Source organism: Strix aluco, chromosome 24, assembly GCF_031877795.1.
Source record: "Strix aluco isolate bStrAlu1 chromosome 24, bStrAlu1.hap1, whole genome shotgun sequence".
Classification (NCBI taxonomy): Eukaryota; Metazoa; Chordata; class Aves; order Strigiformes; family Strigidae; genus Strix; species Strix aluco.
Window position 1 is genome coordinate 8,311,345 of NC_133954.1, and position 27,962 is coordinate 8,339,306.

Here is a 27,962-nt window from a genome sequence, read left to right on the forward strand (position 1 = left end):
CTACGGCTCCCAGGGTGCCCCGCGGCGGGCGGGCGGGTGCGGGTCGCGGCGCAGGCGCAGTGCGTGCGGCGGGTACTGGGGCTGGCCGGGCTCTTTTGTTCGAGGGAGGCGGACGGAGAGCGGCCAGGCCCGCGGCGCCACCCGACCCGCCCCGCCCGCCCGCCCCCGCGCCCCGCAGGCCCCTTCCCCTCGGGAACCGTTGGCGGGGCTGTGCAAGGTGAGTGAGGGCCGCGGGTGGGCCGGGGGGGGGGGAGTGGGGTGGGGGTGTGGAGAGCTGAGGGGGGTGGGGGGCGTTGGGGGTTGGGGGGAGCGGGGGGAGGGATGCTGGGGAGAAACTGGGCGTTACTGGGTGGGGTGAGGGGGGTTGTTGCGGGAGATGGTGTTTAGGGCGGTGAGACGGCGGTTGAGGGGGGGGCGGTGGGATGCTGGGGGGTCGAGGGGGTGGGGGTTAGTGGAGGGGTAGTTGGGGTGCTGGGGTAGGGCGCGTTAGTGGAGGGGAGTGTTTAGGGTGCTGGGAGAGGAGGGTTAGTGGGGGGAGGTGTTGAGGTGCTAGGAGAGGCGGGTTAGTAGAAAGGGGGGGGTTGGGGTGCTGGGAGAAGCGTTAGGGGGGAGTTTGGGGGTGCTGGAAGAGGGGGATGTGTTGGCGGGGTCGTGCGACTCCAAAGGGCTGCGTGCTGGGGGAAAGGCGAGTCTCGGAGCGAGGAGGGGCTGGGTCGGCGACAAAGCTGGGCCCGGATGGTCCTTTGGGGAGCGGAGGAGCTGAGGGAGGGCCTGAGGGCTGGAGAAGAGGGTGGGGGGAGAGGTGCGAGTGTGCCTTTGGGTGGAGGAGAAAGATGGGTGCTGGGAGGGGGCTGGTGCATGAGGAGAGAAAAAGGGGCTGCTGCAGAGGGTCTGGGGAAATGGGGATGTGTGGGCTGGGGTGGGGGCTGCAGGGTGGAATTGCTCTTTGGGAGGGGAGAGGCTGGAGCAGGGACCCTGCTCTGGGGGGGAAGGTGGCATTTGGATGGGACAGTGCTTAAAAAAACCACTGGTGGATCCCCTGGGGTGAGGAGAAGGGGAGGGAGGTGTTCTCTGGGGGAGAGCTTTGGGGAAAGGGGGAGGCTGAGGAAGGAGCGGGATTCAGGCTCCGAGAGCGGGGAGGGGACGAGTGTCAACTTTTGGCGGGGAGAATGAGCGGGAAGCTGCTCAACAGGCTGTGGGAGGGCAGGGAGCGGGATGGCAGCCGATCCCGGGGGGCCGGGGGAAGGAGAGCTGCTGGGGAGCAAACCGGGGGATGTGGGGCCTTGGGGCGGGGGGAGAGCTCCCCTGCGGAGAGCTCGGCGTGGGGCTGGCAGGAGGTGGAAAAGGGAAGTTGTGGCTGGCAGGAGGTGGAAGCAGGGATGTGCTGGAGAAGGGGAGGGGGAGACGGAGAAAGAGCTGTGTTTGGGTCGAGTCCCTGCTCACCCACAGCGTGGGGTGGGTGTCGGGGCAGCTCCTGGCCAGGGCTGGCTTCCTCCGGCTCCTTTGCCGGGGCAGGAGGTTTGGGAGCTGGGGGGGGTCAAGCTGCAGTTGGAATGGGAGTTGTAAAGCATTTGGGGGAAGAGTAGAACTTCTGGAAAGGGAAGATGATGGAGCCAAAATGGGATTTGTATCTCCGGACGAGGAGGTGGCGAGGTTTTGCCAAGGAAATGCCAGATGTGGAGCTGCCCTGGGAGCGCAGGGGCTGGCCAGGAGGGCGGCAGCGGGCTTTGGCTCAGGGTTGTGCTGTGAAGCTGACCCGCGCCGGTGTGGCGTGGAGGAGATGGCAGAGTCTGGAAGGTGGCCTGAGTCTGGGTGGGGAGCATCAGGGACTGTGGAGGGGGGGCTGAGTGTGAGGATCCCAGAGATGGGCAGTGCTCTTGGCGTTGGGGTTGATCAGTTTGGAAGCAGCAAGCATGTCCTTATAAAACTGAGAGATCGAAGTATAAGAAGGCTTTCTGGCTGAATAATTGTAGGCTCTAAATGAAAGATGTTATTAATTTAAAAAAAAAAAAATCTCTTGTGCGTTTGAGAGAGGATTTTGCGATGGATATGTTTGGAGCCCCCATTGGGTTTGCAACCCAGACATGGTTTCCTATTAGTGCTTGAGATCCTGGTAGTGAAAACGATGAGAAACAGATGTGGCTGCTCTAACCCCGCTGCCCAATGCCAGTGAAATGCACAAATAACCAGGTGAAGGGCCTGTGAGCGCCAGCAGGCAGCTCCTGGGCACGGGGCTGCTGGGGGAAGTGCCCCCCGATGCGGTCCCTCCGTCACTGGGGATGAAGGGTGGCAGGGGAAGGTGCTGTGGGGGCCAGGGTGGCTCTTGGAGAGGGAGGTGGTGCAGTGTCGGGGGCACTGGAAAGCTGCAGCACTTGGGGCAAAGTTTTCTCATCTTTATACAAAAGGGAGAAGAAGAACGCGAATCCCCGCTCTGATTCCGTGAGCGTTTATCTGATCTAGAGGAGTTCAGAAGTTGTGTCTGCTGCCGCATAACAAAATTCCTGTCTGCGTGACAGGATTTCTTACCTCACGTTCTCTCTTTCAGCGCGGAGGTAACGTTCCTACTGCTGCATGTGTGTTTCTCTTAAATCCAGAGGTGCATTCTCTCATGGATCATGAATTTAACTGGAAATGATGTGGCTGAGCTTGAAGGTTGTGGCTTTTCTTTAGTTTGGTCTCCGCTCAAAGGCTTGAGCTTTCACTCAAACTTTCCAGAAATGTTTTCTGCTGTTTTCAGGTTCTGGAGAGTGGAAGACTTAACATGCTTGTTCCCACTTCAAAAGAAAGATGCCTGCTGCCTTTCCCTGGCGCGTGTGGAATAAACTTGGCGTGCTCATAAGTCTTTAAAGAGATGAGTGATCCCAGCCAAGTTTGAGAAAGGCAGGAGGAGGAAATGTTTTAAGTTTAAAACTCATTAAAGCTGAGCTGAACTGTTAATCCTTTAAGGTGCAGCTAATGGAACTAGTCTGGACTCAAATTAAACCTCTGGGTCTCCACATTTTTCTTCTTAGGCTGGTCTTCCTTTCCTTTGTTAAACTTTCTACTGAAAAGATTAGCGCCAGGCATCACCGAAGGGTATGAGGTAGAGCTTCACGATCTTCCAAAGAAGGTGTCCCAGCCAGCGGGGCGGAGTGTATTTATACTTGTCTGGTAGTGGTTTCCTACCTGGGTGCTGTTCTCCAGGAGATCTCACGATACCGGCGTGTGCTTTGCGCCGATCCACTGCGATGTCGTGCTGTCAGGGCTAGCTCGTGCTCCTCCGTCTGCTCCTCCTGCCCCAGTAACGCAGGCTTTCGTACGCACCTTTGTGCTGAGCCTCATTCTTCGTGGCCTTTTACCGGAGTTTGAATTCTTTTCAAGTGGCTTAGGTGTGCCCTGGATCCTTTTCCTCTTAGCTGCAGACCAAGAAGTTATTCTTTTGGTCTCTCTCTGTTCTGCTTTCCTCTTCACAAAGGATTTCAGCTTTGCCTTGAGTGTTAGGTAAGAAGCAGCAAACGAAAATGGAAAATTTGGCATAAGCCCATCCTGAATTTGTCTTGAAATCATATTTTTCGCTATAAGCTAACTTTTTTCATGCATTAAGTATAGAAAGTTGAACCTGAATTTTAGGAAACATACTACTGATGAGATCTCTCTCAGGCGGGAGCCATCTAGCCCCAAATTCTATAGACATGAGAATGTAAACTCACGAGTTTACATGAGAGCTCGTGTAAACGTAACAGGAGTTGTCTGCCTTCCCCGGAAAGGCTCAGGCAAAATGAAATGGCTTCGCTCTGCACCTCTGCGCGCAGGAACTCGGTGAGAATGAAATGTGGTTGTTTGAAAGCTCTGGAGATGTGGGGGGCAGAGCATGGGGTAAGTCTGCGCTGCCTTTCCAAGTAGACAGGGATTGTTCAACCTCTCCCCCTTCCTCCAGAGACTAGAAACCAGCCAGTGCTTTGGGTGGCTGTGGTTTGTTTTTAATAACAAAAATTGGAGGGTTTGGATGTTCCTGGTCACAGAAGGCTGAAATCCTTGTCAGGCACTCTGTTCCACAGAGGCATTTGTGATGCAGAGGAAGAGGGTGTGGGGAGCAGCTCAGATGCTTCGCAGATAAAGCTGAGTTCATACCCCCCTCCGGGGGGGCTGAAGTCCCTTTCTCACACTCGAGCTGCATTTTTGACTGCAGTGCAGCGAGAGGCCTGTGCAGCAGCTTGTCTCTGTGCTGCTGGCTCGAATGCTAAAATCTGTACCGGGTTTAGCAGCAGATGCTGTGAACTACAGCTTGGCCTTCCCCGCCCGGAGCACCTTTCTGGCTTGGGGGCTCTGGAGACAAAACCAGCGGTGGGGATGAGTGCTGAGGGGCCGAGCAGGCCCCAGGGCCTGCCTGGAGCAGACATCTTGAGAACCCACAGAGGCAGAGCAGGTCCCTGCAAGGGGGTGACACTGGTGCTCTGTGGTGTAAGTGCCTCTGTCAGAAACGGGGAAACCTCTGCTGAAAGGAAGAGGCCCCGAGTGCCTGGGGACTTTGGAGACGTTGCTGCCTGCCATATGCTTAAAGTATGGTCGCTGCAGCCCTTTGCACTGGTATGTTTGTCCCTCCTTTTGGGAAGCTCTTTCTCAAAGTGCTCCTGGCCTTGGACTTGCATCTTCTCTGCCCAGCTCTTACCACAATGGAATGATGGATCCTCAGCGTCGCATCGCTCTAGTGCCTCTCTCCATTTCCCTTTCCACACCTACCCGGCCTACACGCCACCTCTAGTTTTAGCAACTCCCCTCTGGGCTCAGCTTGGCCAGACTCTACCGTTAGACTCTTTGATCTTCTTATGAAGCAGCTCAAGCGGCCCAACGATCCAGCTGAGCATCCTTAGGTGCCTTAAAACCAAGTCTATCTCCAAGCAGTAACCACAGCACCTTCGACTAAAGTCCTTTTGGCTGCAGCTGACCAGAAGTCCCTGCTGAGAGAGGGGAAGCCCGAGATCTCACCCCTGCAGGCTGTCTCGGAGAGTATTTGCTGGTTGTAGTCGGAGCTGTGAGAGCACCTTGGGAATCCCCTCTGCCGTGGCGTGCTCAGCTCCTTCTCCAGCGGCCATGCGGTGCCAGAGGAGGAGGATGGAGAGGAGGAAGGCTGTCCTGCGCAGGAGGAAGGAACTGCCTGAAGAATTCCAGAGTGAAACACGATCTCTCAGCTTCCTGCTGCAGCGCTGGCTCCTGCTCGGGGATTAGATGCTGGCGGTGGGTCGGAGGCTTTACATTGTTGTACTGCACACCAGCTGAGTCGGTGCCAGGCAGCCGGGCCCCCTCCTCGGCCAGTCCACAGGCGACCAGGAGCCTCACTGCTTCAGCTTTGCCTCTGTCTGGCGGCTGATTGAAGATGCTGTCGGTGTATTCCAGCCCAGAGTTGAGGAGGGAAAAGCCCCTCTGATGCACGTTCTTGTATGGCTCTGCAGTGGGCTGTTTCCAGGTGGTCGGGTTTTTTTCATTGAATAGGGCAGTAAAACTTCATCCATGGGGGGGTGGGTGTCCTCTGGCATTGAATAAAGGATCCATGGGGGAGGCACTGCCTGTCTTTGGGAATATCTGTACCACCACCTCAGCTGCTGGTCTGTACAGGGCAGTGAACTTCTCACTTCATTTAACACTTGGAGGGGGGTTAGTTTTCACCCTTGGTGCACGCTGGAGCTCTGCAAACACAGCAAGTGCAGCAGCAGAACAGGCTCTTCCCTCGTCCATGTCTGCTCTGCAACCTGTTCAGGTGCTGACCCTTCTGAGACCACCAGTTTAAAGGCAGGGGAGATGTCTAGTGCTAAACATGAGCAGAAGGAGGAAGAGGCTTGCGATGCAGAGCCCGGGCTCTGGGACCTCTGAACTTGCTCAGTGACCACCAAGCACCCCAAGATGCTAGCAGCCACTTTGGCCCAGCCTGTATACCAGTCTTCTGCCTGGTTCATGAGCAACCCCCAACTCTGGGGGCTGTGGCAGGGGGAAGATGTTCCTTTCCTCCTTCTACCCCGACGTTGCCATCGAGCAAGGCAGCTTCGGTCGCCTCACGGCTGGTGCGTGCAGAGATGGGGTGTAGAGGGAAGATGTCTGTCTGGCAGCAAGCGCGGCCCGAGGCCGGTTGCCCTGCGGAGCGAGTGCCCAGGTGCTGGCACAGCTCGTACACCAAGGTCAGGTTGAAAGCAGCAGTGCAGTAGCAGGATCCAAAGCATAAACACGTTGGTCTAGCACCTGCCAAGCAGAGAAGTGCTGCTTTCTCCCTCTGTGCTCTTCCACGCTCCTCGGCTGCCCTCAAGCCCTGTCTGTGAGATAACGGCAGAGACGGGGTGGGCTGGAGCAGGCTGGTTTGGCTGTGCTCCCTCTCATCCTCTCTGCTGTGGCTTCTGCTGGTCTGAACTGGCGGCACGTCTTTTGAGCTTTGTGGGGCCTGGTTTTAAGCCTTCTCCTTTGAAGGATGCTCTTAACAGCAGCTGCTCAGCTCAGCACCATCTTGTGCGCTAGGGAGCTCATCCAGCTGTACCCCGAGAGCTGAGACTGTTGCTGAACTCTGATATCTCCTTCAAGCCAGTGTAAATCTGCAGGATTTTTGTTTTGCCATATAAACCAGCCCCAGTTTGCATAGATTTTGCCAGCTGAAATTTATTCTAGAAGATTCATGATAACCCGAAGCGGCAAAACAAAAGTTTCCAGGCAGGTAATGTTTGACCTGCTCACCAGTCATTTTGCTTGGCAGAAGATATGTATTTTACTGGAATAAAAAAGCAGTCCTGTTCCTCAGCGCTTAGGCTGTGAGAGCTTCCCGGGCAGCTGTTCAGCAGGGTGGGGTTTTTGGGAGGCTGAGGTACAGACTTGGTTTCAGGCAGTCTGGGCCCCGTTGCCAGCTTTGCCAGTGGCTCTCCGGGATGGCGTAGCTGCGCATCGGAGATAACAGATGGGGAGACTGGGAACCTCCTGACCCTTTGGTCGATCTAAATCAGTGCAACTTGTTCAGCACGCTCAGCTGGCTGCGTAGACTTCTTTGAAGCAGAGGCTGGCGATGAGGTCAGGGTACTAGAGGGCTCGATATTTTTCTTAAACCTAAAGAAAAAAACCTTCCCGTGTGAGGAGATGCCGCTCGCGGGGCCCTGTGGTGGCTCAGGGTCTTGGCTGTGGGGCTGGGACCTGTTGGTGTAACTGGTGCCAGCAGAGAAGTGGCTGGAGAGCGTTTGCAAGGACCGGGGGTGTTTTTAGCAGGGCCAGAGGGCAGGGACGGGGTGGGTGGCCATCCCCAGCAGCAGCAGCGGGGCCACACTCTGACCCTGGCTCTGCCTGGCTGCGGTGCTCGTACTGGTCCGAGCTGGGTTTCAGGAGGGAAGCGGGGCCTCTCTGTGGTTTTTGGCTCTCCGAGGTGTTTCGTTTCAGCCTAGGGGAAGCGCCGGGCGTGTTGGCAGGGCTGCTCCTCCTCTGCAGTCGTCCCCCCCCACCCCCCCCGGCGTGAGTGGAAAGCAGAGCTGTGCCCAGGCCCTACCTGTGTGCTGCGGCAGCCAGGGCAGGTAGCCGTGGGCTGTGTCGGGCCGGAGAGCTCTGCATCGCTTCTGCCGCTTCCCAGCAAGTGCTGGATATATATGCAGGAATTTTTGACTGTCTAAACAGCTCTGGATGATAAGGAGGAAAAAAAAAAAGCTATATTCTGGGTTGGTGAGTTAAATAAATATCCCAGAGTGCACATGCATGAACCAGCAAAGAAATGAACACGGGGAGCTCAGTATTAAGGACTGTGACTTGTATTTAACTTGGATTAACTATTTATTAACTTTCAGTTAATATCAGCGGTGCGCTCTCTCCCTCCCGCTGCTGCACAGCTCTGCAGATGCTTTCTGCAGCTCAAGGCAGGGTTGAACTCAGCTGAAGGGCAGGTCAGCGAGGTGAGGAAAGGGGAGAAAACAGGCTGGGGGGGGGAGATGTGGGACTCGGCAGAGGAAGAAGGTGTGGAGCAGCTGAGGTAGGACGCTGCTTCGTTTCTGGAGGGTGGTGGGCAACACATGGGAACAGCGAGGTCAAGACATGGTGTGCTGAAAACAGAGACAAAGTATGAGTGGAATCAGGCAGAGGCTTGATGGAACTGGTGAAATAAGGTGCTGGTGAGACAAAAAGGCCAAAGCTGTGTGTCAGAAAGGCACTGTGGAAATGCAGCAGCAGCTGCTGGAGATTCCTGTTTGCCTTTTCAGTTGGCAGGACCATCCTGGCCTGTCTCTTCCTGTGTTACCTACTTTGTATGTGCCTGTTTTCTTTCTCCAAAGCAGCATTCCTGTGCTGTGCTTTGCCTCTGCGTATCCAGTGTGTTTGCTGCCTGGCAAAGGCAAACCTGACCTTGACACACAACGTGTGGTTCTTTCTCCTCTTTCAGCAGCGTCGCCCGTAAGCTGAAAAACTGGCCAGCACAATGGGAAAAAAACAGAACAAGAAGAAAGTGGAAGAGGTCTTAGAGGAAGAGGAGGAGGAGTATGTGGTGGAGAAGGTCCTGGATCGGCGAGTGGTGAAGGGCAAAGTGGAATACCTGCTGAAGTGGAAAGGCTTCTCGGAGTAAGTGCCTCCCTGCCCGCTGCTGCGGGGCGGGTGCTGGGCTGCCCCGGTGCTGAAGCCTCCGGGCAGGTAGCTCAGTCTTCCCGCACCTCTCCTTGTCTGTAAAATGGAGCTAACAGGCCAAGGGCAGCTGTAACGATAGAAATGGTGCTTCTAAATGCCTCGAGCTCTAATCAGGGCGACGAGAGCACAGCCTCGGTGAGAAAGTCCCGTTTCTGCCTTGCAAACAGGCTGTGCAGTGCCCTGGTGGGGCTTTCCCCCCCCTGCCCTAAACCTAGTCTGAAACAAGCAGCCAGATAAAACGAATTGCTTCTCTCCTGAGAAGCGAAATAACTGCCCTGCCCCCTGGCATCCCTGCCCAGATCAGGGCAGGGTCCTGTTTCACGGGGTGAGGACACCCACATCCATTCTGCTGCTTCTCTCGCCATCTCCTCGTGACCTGGTGTCCAGGGCTTTTCTTGGCAGGGAAAGCTGCAGCAAGCTGCCCCGACGTAAAACTAAGCTGTTGTCTTTGATTGCAGTGAAGATAACACATGGGAGCCAGAGGAGAACCTCGACTGCCCAGACCTCATTGCAGAGTTCCTTCAGTCACAGAAAACCGCACATGAGAGCGAGAAGTCTGAGGGAAGCAAGCGCAAAGCGGAGTCTGACACGGAGGATAAAGGGGAGGAGAGCAAACCAAAGAAGAAGAAGGAGGAGGTGAGGCAGGGTGGGGTTTCTGTGCTCACCTCCCTACCCCTGCGCTTGGCACGGTGTCCGGGAGCTAGAGCAGCCACGCTCCAAAACCTCAGGCAAACTGTTCTCCTGCACGGAAGGGAAACTATTGCACTTCAGTGAGACACAGCCTGAAGTGCTTTTGAAAAGCTGTAGCTTTCGGAAGGAGGCGTGAGCTGTTGCCTAAGCCAGGCCTCTTCGTGAATCCAGAGCCAGTCCTAGCACTAAATTGAAAGGCCAGTTCTTGAACCAAAAGGGTACAGAGCCCCAGCTTCTCCTGAAGAACCACACGCGGGGTGAAACAGGAGGCAGGAGTTGCCCCTTGAAGAGGGAGAACAAGGTGGAGCAGAGAGCATCTTGCTCAGGGGGCTCATAGCTGCTTGGGAAAAGGGACAGTAAAAGACTCTGCAGTCTGGGTTTCATCCCTGGAGCTGCTGAATCTTGGCCAGCGCAAGAGTTTGACCAGCAGAACCTTGGAAATGAAATCCTCTGCTCGTGGCATCAGCAGGGCGCTCCGCCGTGCTGCCCGGGGCCCGGCAGGAGATCGCCTTTGTGTGGTGGGTTCACACCTGAGCGGCCTCCTCAGCTCCCCGCTGGCCTTAGTCGTTCTAGTCCGAGCATCTGATAGGCAGAAGCTTTCTGAACAGCCACCGGGGTGTCCCGGTGACCAGAAACAGGGCTGTGGCTGTCCCCTCCCCGGGTGATGCTACAAACAGAAACTTGTCTCTTTTCAGTCGGAGAAACCGCGAGGCTTCGCCCGAGGATTTGAGCCAGAGCGAATCATTGGTGCCACGGATTCCAGCGGGGAGCTCATGTTCCTGATGAAGTGGTGAGTGTGTCTTTGTGTCTGTCACTTCTTCACTTATTCTGTGCCAGAGAGGGAAGGACCTGCGCCTGGGGAGTCCCTGCTACCTGGCATGAAATCTCTTGCGATGGCGCTGCCGCCTGAGGTGACCCTCTGCGCTGAGGCTAACGTGGATGTGAAACGAGCAGGTAGGGCCCTCGGGATTGTGTGGCTCTTAAGGTGTCCCCCCGCAGCAGGCGCGAGCTTGGGGGAGAAAGAGGGGCTTGGTGTCATGGCGCGGGCTGCAGCTTCGGAAGGCTGCACCCAGAGGAGAGCCGTGACGATGACCGCGTCCCCTTCGGCTGTAGTGACCCAGGGCTTGTCGCTGGCACAGGTGGGAGCTAAACCACTCAGGCGTAGGTGTGGGAGCCGTTTGCTTTTGCGCCGTCTCAGAAGTACGGAGTGGCTGGGGGCAGGGCCGCAGCTTCGATTCGGCTTCTCCCCTCGTCCCCGACAACACGGAGCTGAACTCAACGCCTGAATTTTTCCTGGGCTCACGTGCTGCTTCTCCCTGCTCCAGAGCCACTCACGAAGGGGTCTCTTGGATCCCCCCCGAGCGCCGCAGGGACTCCGTTTCTTGATTTTTTTTTTTTTTTTTTTTTCCTCCGGTCTCCACTTCTTCCGCCTCCTCTCCGCAACCCCCTAACTTGCACCTCTGCTCTGGCCTGTAGGAAGAACTCTGACGAGGCCGACCTGGTCCCTGCCAAGGAAGCCAACATCAAGTGCCCGCAGGTGGTCATCTCGTTCTACGAGGAGAGGTTGACATGGCATTCCTACCCCTCAGAGGACGATGACAAGAAAGAGGACAAGAACTAACCCCTGGCGCCCGCTCTGGCCAGCCTTTGTATAAAGATCTGAACTGTGGGTTTGAGCAAGAGGGAGAGAACGCAGCTCTGCTCGGTTGGGAGCGTAGAGATGGCTGGAGAAGATGCCCTTTGAAGAGACCAGTATGGTTTCTGTGCCCTGCAGCTGCTCAACTGCTTTATGCAGCTTCATGCTGTGTACAGATTCAAACCAGCCCGGCTCAATTTGGGGAGGGGGAAGGAAACACAGGGGGGATATTTGGGGGGCGGGGGGGTTAGGGGGGAAATTGGGGTGTTTGTTTCAAGGCTGTCTATTTTGCAGCTTGTGGGAGAGGAAGCAAAGCCCCTTCCATGAAGGACTATCACTGGTGATGGGTGGGCTGGGGAAAGGGAGTGCAGATGGATACTGCTTATTCTTCAAAGACCATCTCAGCAACCCACAGCCTTCTTCCCAATAGTGTTAACTCTGCATTTTTACGGCGTAGCATGTGTGTAGGTTTTTGGTTTTTTGTTTTTTGTTTTTCTTTTGCTATTTACTGGTGTATTGGTTTTGGGGGGCTGGGGGGGAGGGATGTGGGGAAATTGTTCTCTTGTTTAATTGGGGAGATGAGGTCTGGTGACAATGTTCCAGATCATTTCCAGATCTTTTTTAGAACCTGAATTCAGAAAAAAAAAAAAAAAAAAAGCAGAGGGGGAGGGAAAGAGCCCAGTATTGATGACAGAACTAGGGAGACAGGGACACTGACATGAGACTGAAACTGTGAATGTCCAAATCTCTGGAGCCAAGATCCTCAAAACCCTGCGAGCAATTTTTTTTTTGGGGGGGGGGGGGGGAATGGGGGGGGGATAGGGGGGGTGAGGGGAGACTTGTGAAAATGCAAACTTGTGATTCGTATTGTCCTGAAGCAGAACTGCCAGTTACTGACACATGCATTGTATGTGGGAGGGTGGGGTGCGGGGCGGGAATGGATTTTAACCCTTTAAAAGCCTTTCTACCCTTCTTTCCGTTCTAAGGTGCTATTTCTCAAAATTGGGGGGAAGAGAGACTTCTGACTACTTGTTCCTTTTCTCACCTTAATTTGATTGTCCAGCCAGCAGCATTGGGAACCCTTTAGTTGTGGGAGGGAGAGGAAACCAACAGCAGCACAAGAGAAAAAATCAATTCCATATTCTCCCATAACAAGTGATTGTTTGTAGGAAGCCAGACGTTGGTGCTGGAGCCGGATGTGTTACCCTGAATCTTCTGAGTTGTTTGTTTTTGAATCAGATTTATTACAAATACTGAACTATTTAATGTCTGGAGTCATGAGCCCCACCAGACTCCTGGCACCTCCTTGTAGGGTGGTATGTATCTAGACTTGCATTGTACAAACCTTTTTTTAAAAGCATGTGTTTAGGTTTCTGTGAAAACGTTGTTTAAATGTAAAGTACGTGTTTGGATTTTAACTTCATACCAAGCTCTGTCAGTTTTTTGTCTCAATAAAATTTTAGATTTATAATGCTGATTTTTTTCTTCTCTACCTTGCTCCTTCCTCCAGCTCTTTGTGCGTGAGATGAGGGACGAGGTGTAGAGCAGGTCACGGAGGGAAGGGATCCTGCGCTCGCGGTTCTCGGAGCGAGGTTCGCTCTGATGCAGCCCAGGGTAGCCGGTGGCTCCGATCTGGGTGTCGACAGCAGCAGGAGCTTTGGAGCAGCTGACAGCAGGTTCTGGTTTATGTTGACTTCTGTCTGGAGAAGAGAAGTGTCGTAGAAGTTAGTGTGTAGAGGCCCGAGTCGAGTCTCGCCCCTGGAGACAAGAGGACTAGCTGTGATGCGGGACCTCATTTGATGTAGCAAGATGCTGCTTGAGTCAGGAGCGTGTGTTTCCTCGCCAGGACCCGGCACCAGAGACGGGGTAAGTGACCTTTACCTCAATTCTCATCGGAACGTTGAGCAGACTTTGTCACTTTGTGTTTACGGACGGGTTATTAAAGCTCTGGCGATGGTTCTCGTGACTGGGTGGCTGAAGATGAAGATGGCCTCGCTTTAGTCTTGGTGTGGCCCCGCTGAAGGCCACGAGCTCCTGCGTGTGGAGAAGAGTAGACCCGTCCTCTCTGCTCCACGCAGCAGCGTGGACGGCGGGGTGGGCCGAAGCGTTCCTGGGAGGAGGATTGTGGCTCCTGGCTCGGGGGTTTCTAGTGTTTGCAGCGAGGTTTTGGGGGGTGTTCAGGGCTGAACAGGGGCTCTGCCAGCCCCTCGCTGGTACTCGGGGCTGCAAAACTGCGCAGCCGGTTGAAATCCAGGTTATTCACAACAGCACAAGCCTATACCCGGTGGGATGGCGAAATGTCTGCCCTGCCCCAGCAGCCAGCAGAAGCAGCAATTAAACCTGTATTAATCACTAGAGATGGAAGGGGTAACGTCCACTTAATTGAACGTAAGAAAGCTGCAGTTCCCTGGGGAGGCTCTGGGGCGATCGATCGCAGCAGGTAGCTGGAAGATGCCGGTTGTTCCATCCCGGGGGTGGGACTGTGGAGTACGTGGGGGCTCCCGTGCGAGCTGCAGGCAGGCACCAGATCTCTGGGTCCCGCTTGTCCCTGGCTGTGGTGCTGTGTAAGCGGGACTGAGTCACCTCTGGAGACACCGAGGCACGGGAGAAAACGGCACGACCCTCGTAACGTGCTCAGAGAGCTGTGGGCGATGGCGACGTGGTCTTCCCCAGGCTCGCTGCTGCCCTGGGCTGCCCGAAGCGGGGCAGGGCAGGGGCAGCTCCTCCGTGCCGCAGCGAAGCCTGGCAGAAAACCAGGGCCTGGCCCAGGCAGCGAGCGCGCCGGCGCGAGGCCGCTGCGCTGAGGGCTCGGGCGGCAGCCGGACGCCGGTTCAAAGGGCCGCTGAGCCGCGTCTCTCGCCGAGATCAGAGGCACGAGGCCCCGCTGGTGGCTAAGTGCTTCCTGCTTCGGCAAATGAAAGGTCTGCGCTTCACCTGATTACGGGCTGGCAGGCAGCCTGCGCCTCTGACAGGCGACTGACAGCAGCGGGGGTAAGGAGCTGCTTGAGCTCCCAAATCGCTGCCCCTCGGTGCCGGAGGGGGATGGATTTTGTCAGCCTCGCTGCTTTGAAGCCGTACCAGAGGCTGGGGAACAGCGTTTTGCTCACCTGTAACCTCCCGAGAGGCAGGTGGGGGCTTTGCTGGTACGTCTGTGCGTGAGCAAGGACGTGTGTGAGCGCAGACGTGACGTAAAAGGTCCCATTCTGCGGGGAAGAGTTGGCAAAGGGAGACTAGAACCGGGGTAGAGCCGTGTGTCCGTCCCTCCTGCACCCGCGCTTCTGGGCTCTGCTTCCCTTCTCCGGCCAGGGAGGGGGCAGGGACCCCGCCGGGAAGGCTGTAACCTTCTCACAGCATCACCGGGGCGGGGAAACCCTTGCGGGTTCTTTTTGCAAGCCGGTATTACATTCTAAAACAGCCCCTGAAGGAATATCTGGAATAAATACCCTAGAGCCTGGGAAGAGAGACGGGAAGCACCTCAGAGTGTGCGTTTTAATGCTTCGCATTCCCCTTGGCTGAGCTGTTGCTGTGCGTAGAGCTGGCCTGGGCTCAACTCCGGCAGCAGGAGCAGATGAACTCTTCCAGTCCTGTAAGGAGAGGTTTAATCCCCAGGAAAATGACATTTGCCCCACGGGAAGCCCAGTGGAAGACCGCTGGGGAGCAGAGCGGGGCCGGCAGCGCGCTGTCGGCTTGTGTGTGGCCAAGGGAGGTGGCCAAGGCTGGTGGCCACGAGGCTTTGGTGCCCCCGCCGCGGCGTCTCACCCAGGCGTCCTGGCTTTGACTGAATATTCAACATCAGGGCGCAGGAATTGCTGCATAATAACGCCGCCAGATGAGAAAACGCAACGTGCCAATAAAGCGATGGGTATTAAAGCCTTAGAGAAAGGCGTCTAGAATGAAAAAAATATATAGAAATGATTGACAGGGCGCTGAGCCACAGGCATCCCAAAATGCTACTTTTTAAGTGCAGCGATTCAGCACCAGCCCAGTCTCTTGCTGGTGCATCAGCAATTCCCAGGAGCAGTTTTCCAGCCCCACTTTGTTCATCCGAGCTGCGCGTGGCATCTTCTGCAGGGCCTGGGTCCCTGCCTGGCTTAAGCCAGAGGTTTTTGGTGACAGCCCAGCTTAAGAGCTGCCTGTCCCCGTCCCCATGCTGCTCCCCTGTGCCCCAGCAAAGTCAGGGCCTGTCCTTGAGCTCGGATGGGTGGGAACCGAGTTCTGCTGAGCCCTGCCTGGGCAACGAGGCTGCAAACCAGGGGCTGGAGCCAGCGCTGGCCTGGCAGCTGCCCACGGGCTCGCAGCCAGACCTTCCCCCGGCCACTAGCCCAAACAGGCAGCGAGGTGGGGGGGCTCAGCAGTGCCCCGCTGTCGGCTCCACTGCTCCAAACAAACGCTTGGCCCTCCCCGCTCGGTCTCCTCGGGCCTGCCTGGGCCTCGTCCCGCAGGGAGGGAGCCGGGATACTCAGGCTTGACTAAACTTTGGCTCCGTCACCAACGCTACAGCTGAAACCTGCCGGGAAGGTGGGGCCTGTGCGGCAGCACTGGGGAGGGTTCGAGCTGCACCGATGCCATTTGCTCGCCCAAAGCAGGACACGAGGCTCCGGCCCCAGGAGTCGAAGCGCCGAGGAGGGGGACGGGGCTGGGCTGAGGCCAGGACTTGCTCCACCTTTAACTAGGAACACGCTTCTCCTGGGCTTGCTTTAAGAGTGTGTCGTGTTTCCCACAAGCGAGGAGCTTTTCATTTTCCTCCCCTCCGAGGCTGTTACCTGCAGGCTGGGATGGCAGCGACTCCCTCAGAGACCCCGGCTGGAGGCAAACCCAACCTGCTCCCAGCTCAGCCCAGCCCAACAGAGCCAGGAGCGACTGTGGGGGAGAAGGACCCACAAGCAGAGGCTGTTTTGTTGCCCAGACATGCTTAATCTTTAAAAAAAAAAAAAAAACAATCAATCCATGAAACATGCTTGTACAGTGAATAAGCCGTTTTATTTTTGTCCTGTGCTCACACAATCTCTCTTCTTTCCCTGACAGGTCACAGATCATTAAAATAAAGTTTCTAAGAGGAAAATAATTTAAAACATACACGCAGGGCTCCCTTCCAACCTCCCCACACCCACATCTCCACCACTTGTGCTTCGTCTCACGCGTAAGTAAAGCCGTTGAATCTCAGGAGTCCGGGACGGAGAGTCCGCCGGGGCCTCGGCGAGTCCATCCCGCAACGAACGCACCGAACCCCCCGCAACGCGCCCCGAGATCCAACTACTTTCCCCGTAGCCTGGAAAACCGCGCCCGGGGCCAGACCTCCTCCCTCGGGGCAGCGCCGCAGGCTGCTCCAGGCCTCCCTCCTGCATTACCAGGTTTCCTTCCCTTGAGTTACCACCCCGAGTCTTCCCTCCGACGCGCCGCCCTCACCCCGTATCACATGCACAGGACTGGCTAGGAAAAGCCATTTTTAAGCTTTTTCAGTTGCTGGTAAAGTCAGTACACTCCCAGCTGTGCTATATTGTAAATACAGCTTCTAGGATCGTCTCCGTGGCGGAGACGGACAGTGATCAAGGCACTACCCCCACCCCCCTCCTGAAAACAAAGGAAGTCAGACCAACACCTAGGGACAGAAGAGAATCCTATAATGTGATCACACGGTTACACTGAATCTTTATGGCAAAGAGAACATTTAGCAGCTTTGAACGTTTGGGCTTCTCCCTTTTACTCAACACAAGCACTCTAGACCCTATAGGGAAAAACAGGGCTGAAGCCCTAAAAATCAAAGCGCGGTTAAGAAACAGGAATCCTAACAGCTGTCTAATTTCTATAAGTGACAAGCCCACGGCCTGGGGCGGGGACCCTCCGCTGCCCTTGTGCTGTACGCTGCCCCCAGGGGGGGGGGCCCAGCGACCCTCCCCACCTTCCTCCTCAAGCAGTTCCCCAGCCCGTCAGTGGGAGAAGACAGCGTTTGCATGCAGGCTGCTGCGTGTGCCGGCCCAGCACGGCGCTGGCTCGGCGGCAGTGACATGCTCCGAGTGTGGTAGGGGACGCAGATCGCACTGGTTCTGTTAACCCTCTCCAGTTCCACACACCTCCCTCCCGCCCCATCCCTAAAATCCTAAAGCTCTACATGCCCCCCCGCCCCCCCCCCCCATCCCATCCCCGGCCCCGAGGCATCACAGCTCCTCCACACGTAACGGTTGTGAGCCCCCTCTGAGCTTCCTCGGACTGGAAAGGGTTAATGGAAGTCACACCACTTGTGTTTCCATGTGTGCACTGGTCTGATCTAGGAAGGGATGTTGGTTAATCTGGAGTTAAGTCAGATTGAATCACACACACCGATGTCAAAACTGGTTCAGGAAAAGGAAAAAAGAAAAAGAAAAAAAACAAAAAAAAAAACAAAAACCCAACTACCTGAAATCACAGAACTTTGGAAGTTCAGAAAAATGTCTCTCCTATAACTTGTTTTAAGTTCGTTTGCTTAAATCTCTTTTCTTATTTAAAGCCAGTTCCTAACAGTAGTTTTTTTCCACCTCTGCCAATCTCACCACCAGTGATGCCAGCTCGTGTCCTGCGCTCAAAGGATTCCAGGTTGTGGAAGGCGCCGGGCTCGCCAGTGCAGGGTGCGCTCGTCCCCGTCCCTCCCCGCAGGGAGCCCTCACCATCAGCCTGCAGCTCCCGCAGTCTCTCCCGTACACTGACCGGCAGCAGTCACGTTTGTTTTTTTTTTTTTGAGAAGATATATCGGATAAGAAGGCATGAAAGTTCCTCTAAGTACTTCCAGGCTCAGCCCTTCTCCAGTTCTCACTTGAGCGAGTGTCCCACTCCTCCCGCGTCGCCGGCCCTTCACTTCCTCCGGTCCTTCTGTTTCCGCTCCTGCCGCCGCGCCTGCTGGTCGGCCACGGCGCGAGGTATCAAAATGACGCTGCCGTCGCTGGCGTACTGCAGGGCGTACTGGCTGGGGGAGTAGGGCTGCCCGTTCTCGTCCCGCAGGCGGCCGAACACTTCCTGGTAGAGGTTCTGCACCTTTTGCTTCATCTGGCGGATGGATTTGAGGAATTCCACCTTCTCCCTGAGCAGTTTGGACTTGTCCCGTTGCAAGTCCTCGACGTCCCGTTCCAAGTTGAGGATGGTGTCCAGTTTCCTCTTGCGGCAGTTCTGGGCAGCCATCTTGTTCTTGCCTCGCCTCCGGATGTCGCGGATCAGGCTCAGCTGCGCCTCGCTGAGCTGGTACTTGGAGAGGAGCTCGTTGAACTCCTCCACGGGCAGGTTGATGATCTTGTCGTTGGTGAAAGGGATCTTCATGGCTCTGGCTCGATGCTCGTCCCTGCTCATCTGTTTATCCAGGAACTCGGACGGCTTCTCCTTGCTGCTCTTCTTCCCCGCGCTGGGCAGTTTGGGCTCCTCGGGGTCCAGCGCCCCCGGCGCCATGTTGTAGGTGTGGTTGTGGCCAACGTGCTCCAGGTAAGGCAAGTAATGGAGCTGCGACGGGTCCTGGTAGCTCATGCGGCAGAACTTGCTGTACTCTGGCTGGTATCCAACCGCCCCTTCCGCTTCTTCAAAGTCCACGTTTTCAGAGTCTGAGCTGTAGCCGACAGCTCCTTCCTCAGAAAACGAGGAGGAGGAAGAGGATGAGGAGGAAGAAGAGGAGGAGGAGGAGGCTTCTGAGCTGCTCAGAGAAGCAGGACTGTGGCCAGAATCCAGAGAAAGACCTGAGTCGGAATCAAACTCCTCTTCCAGCTGCGAGGCCTGCACCGGGTTGAAACCTTCTTCAATGGCCAAGTCCATCAAGCTGATCTCGTCGAGCATGGCTTCGTCTAGGAGACCCCCCAGCGGGTCGGGCAGCTCGGGGCCGGCCGTCTCGTTGACCGTGCTGTTCAACTGCGGAGGGAAGAAGATGCCGCTCAAGTTGGTGGAGCCGAAGGTGCTGTTGAGGCCGGTGGAGTTGTCCGGCGCCAGCTGGAGCAGGGCCGAGCTGCCAGCCATGGAGGGGCTTTCGATTTCCGAGCTGAAGAGGGAGAAATCCTGTGAGCAGCTACCCAGAGAGGCCTGATGCAGGCTGACATTCTGATTGATGGGAGTGTTCGGAGCCAGGCTGTAGTTAGAAGTCAGCAGGTCTCCGCTCGTGCTGTTGTACAGGGTTTCAGCGGTTGTGTTGTTCACTTCCATAGCCTGGAAGAGATGCGGAACAGCTCGGTGAAACGAGCCGCGCTCCAGCCCTGCCTTCGCTCCCGGCGCGTGCCAAAAAAGAGACCGGAGAGCGCTGCTGGATCCCGCGGCACGAGCTCTCCCCGACAGCATCCGCCAGCCGCAGGAGGGTTAAAACAGCAGCAGCAAGCGCCGCACGGGCAGCACAGCGTCACCGCGCCGGCGGGGACAACGCCAAAGCAGCTGCGACCAACCCCAAACCACGACTGTCCGGGAATCGGGCGCTTGGGGACGAGCCATCGGACCTAAATTTGACAGAGCAACGACGCGCGGCTGGAGGGACAAACGCCTTCCCGGGATTCCGCCTCGAGCTCACCTGCATTTCCATGATAGACATGAGGTCCTGCCACTGCTGCTCCAGATCGAAGGGCGACTCGGTCTCGGCGAGGAGAGGAGACAGCAGGCTGGTCTGGATGCCCGCAGACCTGCTCTCGCCGGACACGGCTTCGCTCAGGGTGGAGACATCCGCAGCTGGAAACTAACCACGTGAGGCAGAGTCAGTCCCCGGCTGCTCGGCCGCGGCCAGGCAGCCAGCAATCCCCAATGCCCTTCCACCTCCGCGCGGGCAATCGCTTCTCCTTTGTTCAAAGCAAACCGGTTGCGGCTATTCCTCCACAGTTCGCTATGAACTAATGAGAAGCAAAGCAAGTCTTTTAATTAATTGTGACCACCCGCCTCCCCCCCCCCGCCTCCCTCCACCACCGCTAGTTTCGCAGGCACGATGCCTGGAGCCTCCTTAAGCAGCCTAACCCAATTTACTCCCGGTTCTGCGGTCTGGGTTTAGGGGTACAAGAGGCAGCGAAACCCCGGCGAGCAAGCGAGGCAGAGCCGCTGCTGCCTCCGGATCTGCTGAGGGGCAGAAAATGTCGCCCCATCCGCTCACCTCTGAATTCTCCCCGAAAGGGAAGGTGGCCTCCAGCAGCCTAAGGCACTCCTCCAGGGACAGGGCTGTCTGATCCTCCGCACCGGGCACCTGATGTAAAAACACAAGCAATCGTAGCCGCGGGATTAGAGAGGTGGTGATGAGAAACGAGCTCCTTACAGCAGGGTTTTATTACAGCGCATCCAAAAAAGAGCCAGAGGCCCCACCCAGTGCTTCGCAGGCTCCATCCTCCTGCTCAGAACGGCCCCCCCCCCTCCCCGAGCGCAGCGGGGAAAGGAAACGTGCTGCCTGTGCTCCCGGCGAGCCTCACCTCCTGCCAGCACAAGGACTCGGCTACGGGCTGGAGGGGACTCTGCGCCTGCCCGCGCCACCGCCGCCTCTGCCAGACACCCGAAAGACACAGCAAGAACCAGCTGCCCTCGTCCTAGCGTCCTGCCGACGGCGACACGGCCGTTCCCCTGCCCGCCTTCGCTGCGGCTCCCCGGCCCAGCAGGCAGCCTGCGCTTTCCCAGCATCAAATCCTCTCGTCCACCCGGGGAAAACCCTTATCCTACGGCTCAGCAGATCCCCGGGTGAAAGTCACACGCGATGCCGCTGCGCTCCGCCTCGGCGGGACCGCGGAGCCCCGGGACGCTGCATCACGGCGGGCGCAGACCCCAGCCCGGCCGGCCCGGGGGGTGTTTACCTGCGCAGGGAAACTCTCCCCGGTCTCTCCATCAACTAGTAGGTTTCTATCCAAGCCCTCATTCCCTCCGCTCCTCCAGCTGTCCCCGCGCTCCCTCCCATCGCTCAGCTCTTTGTCCACTTCGCTCTCTTTCTGACGGTGGCTGTAGTCAAAAATCTCTCGCCCAGCGCCGAGATCAATATCCTGTCTCCACAGGATGTCAATCAAATCGATGTCCTGAAAGACAGACCAGATTTTCCTTCAGCCCTGGGCAGGGTCCCCACCCACCGGCCCCTCCCAAGGGACCCCCCCCCACCCCCACCATCCCCCCCAAAGCCTGACCCGCAGCCCACCCGCCGGGCACCCCGCTTTCCCTCGGTGACCCGGGGCCTTTCTGCTTCCCGGGATCCCCGAGAGCGGCTCTGCGGGCTCTGCATGGCGGGCGAGGCCGGCCCTTCCCTCCCCACCGCCCATGGCCGCCCGCCCGCCACCGGGAGAGGCGGCTGGGGCCGCCCGGGCCCACGTCGCGGCGGTGGCTGCGCCGTGGCCGCCTTGCATCAGCCCGTGGTGCCATCCCGGCCATTTGCATAAGGGGTGGGGTGCGCCGGCAGGAAAATCCCCGCATTTCCACCCACCTGATGCAACTTGAGCCGCCACCGCCGGCCCCGGGCTGCCCGCAACCCCCCACCCCCCCCCCCTCACCCCCTCCCCGGGGCACCCCCGCCGCCCACGGAGCCTGCCCTGCGCCCAAACCGCCGGTCCCCGCCCCGCAGCCCCCGCCTCCCGGCAGCCTGCGCCGCCGCGCCGCGCCTCCCCCGGGTCATCCGCCCCCCCCCCCCCCCCCCCCGCTCCGCTATCCGCCCCGCTCCCTCCCTCGCCACCACCGGCCCGGCAGCATCCCCGCAGCACCGGGGAACGGCCGCCCTCCCTCCACCGGAGCGGCCCCGGTACCTTTCTCATGTCCCCAGCTGCCGCCCGGGCCGCGGCACACGCCGATCATGGTCCCCGGGGGAACGGGGCGGGGGGGAGGCGGCGGCGGGGCGGGCTGGCCGGGGCGCGGTGCCGCGCACGCATCGCCAGCCGGGGCGGCCGGGGAGCCGCGCTCCGCTCCGCCCCACCGGCCACAGGTGCCCGCGGCCCCGCTGCTGCGGCGGCAGGAGCCGCCCCCGCCCCCCCCGGGAGCGGTTAGCTGCTGCGGCGGCGGCGGCGCCCCCCGCTCGGCTGGGCCGGGCTCGGCTGGGCCGGGCTCAGGCTGGGCTCGGCTCCCGCCGCCCTGCCCGGGCCGGGCTGCGGCGCGCCCCGCCCGCCCCTCCCCCGCCGTTACCTTGGCTGCGGCGGCCGCCAAGCCCCGCCCCCCGCCCCGCCCCGCCGGGCTGCGGCGGCGCCGGGCCACGCCCCCGCCCCCCGCCGCTAATAGCACCCGCCAAGCCCCGCCCCACGCCGGGCGGCGGCCTCGACCAATCCGCACCGCCGAGGGCCACCGCCCCGACCAATCAACGGCGACGACGGCCGCCGCCTCAACCAATGAACGACCGCGCGGCGCCCACCGGGCCGCTCCCCCGCCCTGGCGCAGCGGGGCCGCCCCCCCCCCCCCCAACCCCGGCCTCGCCCTGCGCCGGCGGCGGAGGAGGGGGGGGGGCTCATCCCAGAGCCCGGCTGCGCCCCGCCGCGGAGAGAGGGAGGGAGGGGAGGGGAGGGGAGGGAGGAAAGACCGGGGTGACCTTGGCTCCCGCCCCCCCCGGGAGACCCCGGCCCGGAGAGAGCGACACCCGCCCCCCCTCCACCCCCCCGCCGCGCCCCGGTCAGTCAATTGGGGGGGGGTGGGGGGGTGTTAAAGCACAACCCCCCGCCTGCTCCTCACCCCCCACCCAGACCCCCACCTCGGGCACAGCCCACCCCGAGAGCCAGCGGGAATCGCGGCAAGGCCAAGTGTAAGGAGATTCCCCCCCCCCCCCCAATCAATCTTGGGATTGGAGGGGGGGGGGGGGGGGGGCTTTGTCACCCCGGGCCAAGGCTGAGCACCAGCAGCTCATCACATGTCATGACGGCCGCGTATTTTTATCCTCCTGTTGTGGAAATGGCACCGGGCAGCGGTGCCTCCCGCCTTCCCCACCCCCAATGCTGCAGAGGGTTTAAACCGAGCTTTGTCTTTAGGCTAAGGGGGAGTGGGCACCCCTGGGTTAAAAAAAAAAAATTCAAAAATAATAAATAGAATTCCCCATTTTGGATGATTCCCCAAGGCTGCCGCTTGCAGCCCACCCCCCGGAGCCCCGCACCGCGCCCAAGGGCGAGCTCCAGCTCCTAAAATTATTAATAATTCCCCCAGCAAGGTCGCGCCTGGCCCACGCGACCCGCGGGGAGTCGCAATATTTTAAGCGCTGGGAAAAGTCATGGAAAAATTTAAACCCCGGCCCTAAAGCTATCTGCATATCGTCATCGTCCACCTAACGAACGGGTTGGGGAGGGAGGGGGGAAGGATTGAGCCCTGCAGGTGCTTTCCAGAGGCAGCAGCTGCCAGGAGCCGCATCGCTCGCACAATATTCCCGTCGGAAAGGCTGGGCGGCTGCTCAGCGCCTACCGGGGAGTCAAGATTCCAGACAAAGACACCAAAAAAAAAAAAAAACCAACCCCAAACCCCCAAAAAAATAGAAAACCAACCCACTAGGGGAACGCTTTGAAATAAGACTTGGTGCTTTGAAGCGTCACAGCAGCAGCGAGTTCGGTCTTGCTGGCCCCGGGGTGGGGAGAAGAGAGGGTGATGTGACGGGTGACGGTGTGACGATGTGACGTGGGTGTGCGAGGCCGGCTCGGCAGCCGGGATTTCCTGGCGCTGGGTGCCCGGGCGCTGTGCCCCCGGCAGCACAACGCACCTTGCAGGTGCTGTAACACCCTCCCCTCCTGCCCAAACCAAGCGTTTGGGGGGGAAAAAAAAAAAATAAAGACAGAAAAATTGCTCTACTCTCCTGTCCAAACCAAGTGTTCAGGGAAAAACAAAAAGGAGACAGGAGAATCACCTTCCCCTCCTGCCCAAACCAAGCGTTTGGGGGGGAAGAAAAAAAAAAAAAAGACAGAAAAAACACCTTCCCCTCCTGTCCAAACCAAGTGTTCAGGGAAAAACAAAAAGGAGACAGAAGGATCACCTTCCCCTCCTGCCCAAACCAAGCGTTTGGGGAAAAAAAAAAAAAAAAAAAAAGGCAGAAGAATCACCCTCCCCTCCTGCCCAAACGAAGCATTTGGGGGGGGTGAAAAGAAAAAAAAAAAAAAAGACAGAAAAAACACCCTCCCCTCCTGCCCAAAGCAAGTGTTCAGGGGGGAAAAAAAAAATACAGAGACAGAAAAATCACCGTCCCCTCCTGCCCAAACCAAGCGTTTAGGAAAAAAAAATTAATAGAGACCTGAAGAAGAACAGGGAGGCCTGAACACCCGCGATAAAGGAAGGTGCAGAGCAGGATCTCCCCACGCGTCCCCGAGCGGAGCGAGGCCGCAGCGCGGAGGAGCGGGTTTCCCACCCGCCATCGCTCGGCCTGGCCGGGGGTTTCGCTCCCGGCACGTCCAGCCTGAGCCGGCCGGGTCTGCAGCTGCACCCCGTGCGCGGGTGTGACGGGATCTAACGCAGGGCTGTATTTTAAGGCAAAAATAAACAGGCCTCTGGAAAACAGTTACGGGCCTCTCGGCGCTCAAATCTGCAGAGTTTCTGGCTAAAATCTGCGCCCGGTTTCTCTGTTCTGCGCTCGAAAGGCTCCCCAGGCCCGACGCCCTCAGCCTGGGGAAGGGCGGCGAAGTCTTGCACGGGCTGTGCCTGACCTTGTAACAAGGCGTTTCATCAAATTCTCCCCCGTTCCCAAGACAGGGAACTGCCCCTCTCGATTTATCAGGGAAAAAGCTGAACGTGTGAACATTCGCCTTTCTGTTCCGCGACCCAAGATCCTCTCGTTGACGCCTCCAAGGTCGCCGGTTGTAAACCCAGAGCGGGGTTTTCACTCTCACGAGTGAAACCTCCCGAAGGCCTCCGGAGCCAGGAGATCCCCGCGGGGAGGGGGAAGCTCCAGCCGAGGCACCACCCGCGCTTCCCGCGGCAGCATCCCGCCGCTCATCCGTCAATAACTGAACGTGAAACAATCGTCACCTTTGTCTCTCCGGCCCGCACGCGTTCACACCGCTTTCCTCACTCCCTTCCCTGCCTGCTGCTGCGCCGAAGCCACATGACAAAAGCCCAAGGCATCCGCGACAGCTGCCCGCCACGCTGCCCACCCCTCGCGGCAGGGGACAGGGGTGGCAGCAGTTGAATTTGGCTTCCCCCCTCCCATGCCCAGCAGCTCGTCCGAGAGACAATTTATGAGACGCAAGAACGACGCTGGAAGGACCCGACGCTGCAAAGCAGCACTGAACATCCCCCACACCACGGCCAGGGAGACGCCGAACATGCCGTGACAAAGAGAGCGGTGCCAAAAAGGAAAAAGAGCAGCAGCTCCCGGGGACCAACATTGCATCACGGCCTCCGAAAGGTTGTGCTCAGACAGAAAAAATAAACCACTTTCCAGTTCACCTCTCCCCACCCGTCTGTGATGAAAACCAAGCAATAAACATCTCCACTGGATGAACTCCAGAGCCAAGTAACCCAACCGCCCGCTCGACACCTGGGATGAGGCTGTTACCCAATGCCCCTGTTTATTTCCCTGCCTGGTTTTATCGGTTTCACAACACAAAGCTATGCGCACAGGTTGAAATGCTGACCCCAACCCTTTCTCCCTCCTTTCACTGTTACTTGCAGACCAAGAATAAACCAAACAAAATGGGAAAAACCACCCCACACATACCTCTGGAGCCTTCTAACTGAACCATAATTTAGTATTACGCCATTCCCAGGCAGGGACCCACTTTTCCCAAGTGCTAAACACACACGACGTACCAAGTGCTGCTCCCTCGGATGAATCCCAGAGGGCAAGGGCCCCCCCAAGGGCTCCCTTCCCCCTCCCACCCCAGGCAAAAGAAGATCCTGCCTACCTCTTTGGTCAGGTCTCCGTTCACCGGGGCAGCCACCGCTCCCAAATCTTCCAGTTCTTCCCCAAAGCCCTGCTCAGCTCCGCTCTCCCTCACCCCGTTGTCAGGACTGCTCCCATCCTGCAGGCCGCTGCCGTTCTCTAGGGTGATGCCGGCGCTGGGCTGGCTACCGGACACGGAACCTTCGGGGTCTCTGTGCACCAACCAGGCGTTGACTTCAGTGGTGGGCACCTGAAACCTGTCCAGGGCCCTCACCTGGTTGAGCAGCCTGCGAGCGGTGAAGTAATAGTCCAGGTCTACGCTTTTTGGGTGGATGCCATATCCATCCAAGGTGTTACGCAGGTTATGAAACTGGGTCTGGGTGTAAGCGGAGCTCTGGCCAAGAATGATCTCCCGGAGAGGGGGGAGCTGCGAGTTCAGGTAGGTGTCCACGTCCACACGAACGCCAATCAGGCTGAGCAGAATGGTGAACTGGATGAGGCCTTCGGTGAAATATTTCTTCAAAGAAAGCATTTCTGGTGGAGGAGAAAAGAAAACAGGTGGAGGGTTTGGGAATTCGGAAAAAAAAAAAAAAAAACAAACCAACCACCAACAAACCAAACCACCAGCGTCAGATGAATTCTCCACACAACAGGTTGGTTGGGTTTGTCTTTCCTCTGCCCCACTTTCAAACAAACAAAATAAAACAACAACTTCGGCGTTCAGGTTATCGCTAAACAACAGGATAAAAGTTTAAAGAACGTTCAAGACTTTGGGTTCAGGACGACTTTGTTTTCCTGTTGAAATTCTGGAACTCAGTGGTCGGCCAGCAGAGTGTAATTAAAGATTTAAATCTCACGAAGCAACAAACTCTCCCCAGAAGACAGCCTCCACCCTCTCTTGCCCTTTTCTTTCCTCCAGAACCGCTTTATAACACAGACCATACAGCTCCATACAAAATCCACGTGACTTACTGTCCAAAAACTCCACATACAGCGACGTCCTCTCGCCCCCCCAATTCCCCACGCTCCAGGACCGGGTCTGCTCCCTCCCACAACCGGCTGCTCTTCCCCTCTTCTGGTCAGCGAAGCTTCTTGAATGAACCTTTTACAAGTCAAAGGTCCCGATCATGGGAAGGTCCAAAGACTCCTCCGCTCCTGGCCGCGATTTCATCAGCTGCTGAAATATAAACCAGAGAGCAAACGCGATAAGGGCGCCGACGAGGCACCACCCTAAACATTGCACATGGACCTACTACACCGGGAAACGGCGGGTTCCCCGCGCGCGGGGCGCTGAGGAACGGAGCGAATTTCACTCGAGAGGTGGATTTTCCTGACACAACACGGGCACAGCCACTCACGCCGCGGAGTTACCTCTGGCGACAATATTGTCCGTACTTCCCCTCCCTGAGCTATTCTTAGGCTGGTGCGTCAACTTCCCCCCTCTCTGAAGGAATCCAGCTCCGACTCCCTTTCACTCCTTCGCCCCGTTTCCAGCAGCTCTACAAAAACCCGTCACGGGCTCGCCACGGGCGGCAGAACAGACCGAGGACTCCCGGGTTCGCCCCTCCCGCCGCGGCCCCGGCCCGACCTTCCCGGGCCGCCCGCCCCCAGCCCGGCGGGGCGGCTCCCGGGAGGAGCCGCCAGGCACCGGAGCTGCCCGCTCTCCCCTCCCGGTGCCGGGGGGGGTCCCAGCGCTACCGAGCAAGGGGGCGGCGGCGGGACCATGTGCCGCTCCAAACGCGCCCCCCGCCCCGCCCCGGGCCCTTTAAGACCCCCCCCACGCCTCGTGACCCGCCCCCCCCCCCGCCGCGCGGCCTCGCCATCCCCTCAGCACCGCCCGCCCCGCCCCGCCCCGCAGGCCCAGCCCGCACCCCCCGCACCGCCGCCGCGGCCCCGGCCCCTCCGCCCGCCCCTCCGCGCCGCCGCCCGCCGCTACCCGCTCGCCGCCGCCGCCGCCGCTCGCTCCCGGCCCCGCCGCCGCCGCCGGCCCCGCTCCCGCTCCCCGCCCTGGCCAACCACCTCCCCCTCCCGCCTCGCGCGGCGCCGCCGCCAATCAGCGACCGGGAAGGGGAGGCGGGACGGAGCGACGGTCCAATGGAAGGTGGCGGTGAGGTGTTGCTCCCGCCCCCGCCGCCGCCTGGATGGGCAGGCTGAGCGGCCAATCGGCGCGCGGATAGCGCCGCTGGCCCCCGTGCTTGGCCCGGCGGCCGCGCGCTGGACCAATCGGAGAGGAGAAGCGAGCCAACACGACCCGCCCCCCGCGGCGATTGAGTGACAAGGCGCCCGCCCAATGGAACGAGAGGCCCTCGCCGAGCG

At 58.4% G+C, this 27,962-nt stretch overlaps 2 protein-coding genes across 6 annotated transcripts; one reads left to right on the top strand and one right to left on the bottom strand.

Moving 5' to 3' along the window:
- The first annotated feature begins 62 nt into the window (after positions 1–62).
- CBX1 (chromobox 1) lies at positions 63–11,715 on the top strand. 2 transcript variants are annotated; one of them, XM_074849688.1, is made up of 5 exons: positions 63–217; positions 8,366–8,541; positions 9,063–9,240; positions 9,990–10,084; positions 10,771–11,715. In XM_074849688.1, the coding sequence occupies exons 2-5, from the start codon at positions 8,402–8,404 to the stop codon at positions 10,913–10,915; spliced, it is 558 nt and encodes a 185-aa protein (XP_074705789.1). In that variant the 5' UTR covers positions 63–217; positions 8,366–8,401; the 3' UTR covers positions 10,916–11,715. The 2 variants fall into 2 exon arrangements, with proteins under 2 accessions (XP_074705789.1, XP_074705790.1); XM_074849689.1 differs by having other exon boundaries at positions 79–217; positions 8,369–8,541.
- Positions 11,716–17,069: 5,354 nt separating this feature from the next.
- On the bottom strand, positions 17,070–27,662 carry NFE2L1 (NFE2 like bZIP transcription factor 1). 4 transcript variants are annotated; one of them, XM_074849602.1, is made up of 7 exons: positions 27,583–27,662; positions 26,619–26,823; positions 25,669–26,180; positions 20,686–20,901; positions 20,001–20,090; positions 19,434–19,595; positions 17,070–19,081 (listed from the first exon to the last, which is right to left on the bottom strand). In XM_074849602.1, exons 3-7 carry the CDS (start codon positions 26,176–26,178, stop codon positions 17,756–17,758), a joined length of 2,304 nt encoding a protein of 767 aa, XP_074705703.1. In that variant the 5' UTR covers positions 26,179–26,180; positions 26,619–26,823; positions 27,583–27,662; the 3' UTR covers positions 17,070–17,755. The 4 variants fall into 4 exon arrangements, with proteins under 4 accessions (XP_074705703.1, XP_074705705.1, XP_074705704.1 ...); XM_074849604.1 differs by having other exon boundaries at positions 26,619–26,820; positions 27,583–27,617; XM_074849603.1 differs by lacking the exon at positions 27,583–27,662 and adding an exon at positions 27,018–27,236.
- Between the last annotated feature and the right edge of the window lie 300 nt (positions 27,663–27,962).

What these genes read in the sequence shown, in the direction of transcription:
- CBX1 (XM_074849688.1), top strand. Translation starts at nt 8,402, where the DNA reads ATGGGAAAAAAACAGAACAAGAAGAAAGTGGAAGAGGTCTTAGAGGAA. An exon ending in CAAAGAAGAAGAAGGAGGAG is followed by an intron (nt 9,241 to 9,989) that starts GTGAGGCAGGGT and finishes GTCTCTTTTCAG; the next exon opens with TCGGAGAAACCGCGAGGCTT. An exon ending in CTCATGTTCCTGATGAAGTG is followed by an intron (nt 10,085 to 10,770) that starts GTGAGTGTGTCT and finishes TCTGGCCTGTAG; the next exon opens with GAAGAACTCTGACGAGGCCG.
- NFE2L1 (XM_074849602.1), bottom strand. Translation starts at nt 26,178, where the DNA reads ATGCTTTCTTTGAAGAAATATTTCACCGAAGGCCTCATCCAGTTCACC. An exon ending in ACGGAGACCTGACCAAAGAG is followed by an intron (nt 20,902 to 25,668) that starts GTAGGCAGGATC and finishes TCTGTCTTTCAG; the next exon opens with GACATCGATTTGATTGACAT. An exon ending in CTTTCGGGGAGAATTCAGAG is followed by an intron (nt 19,596 to 20,000) that starts GTGAGCGGATGG and finishes TCACGTGGTTAG; the next exon opens with TTTCCAGCTGCGGATGTCTC.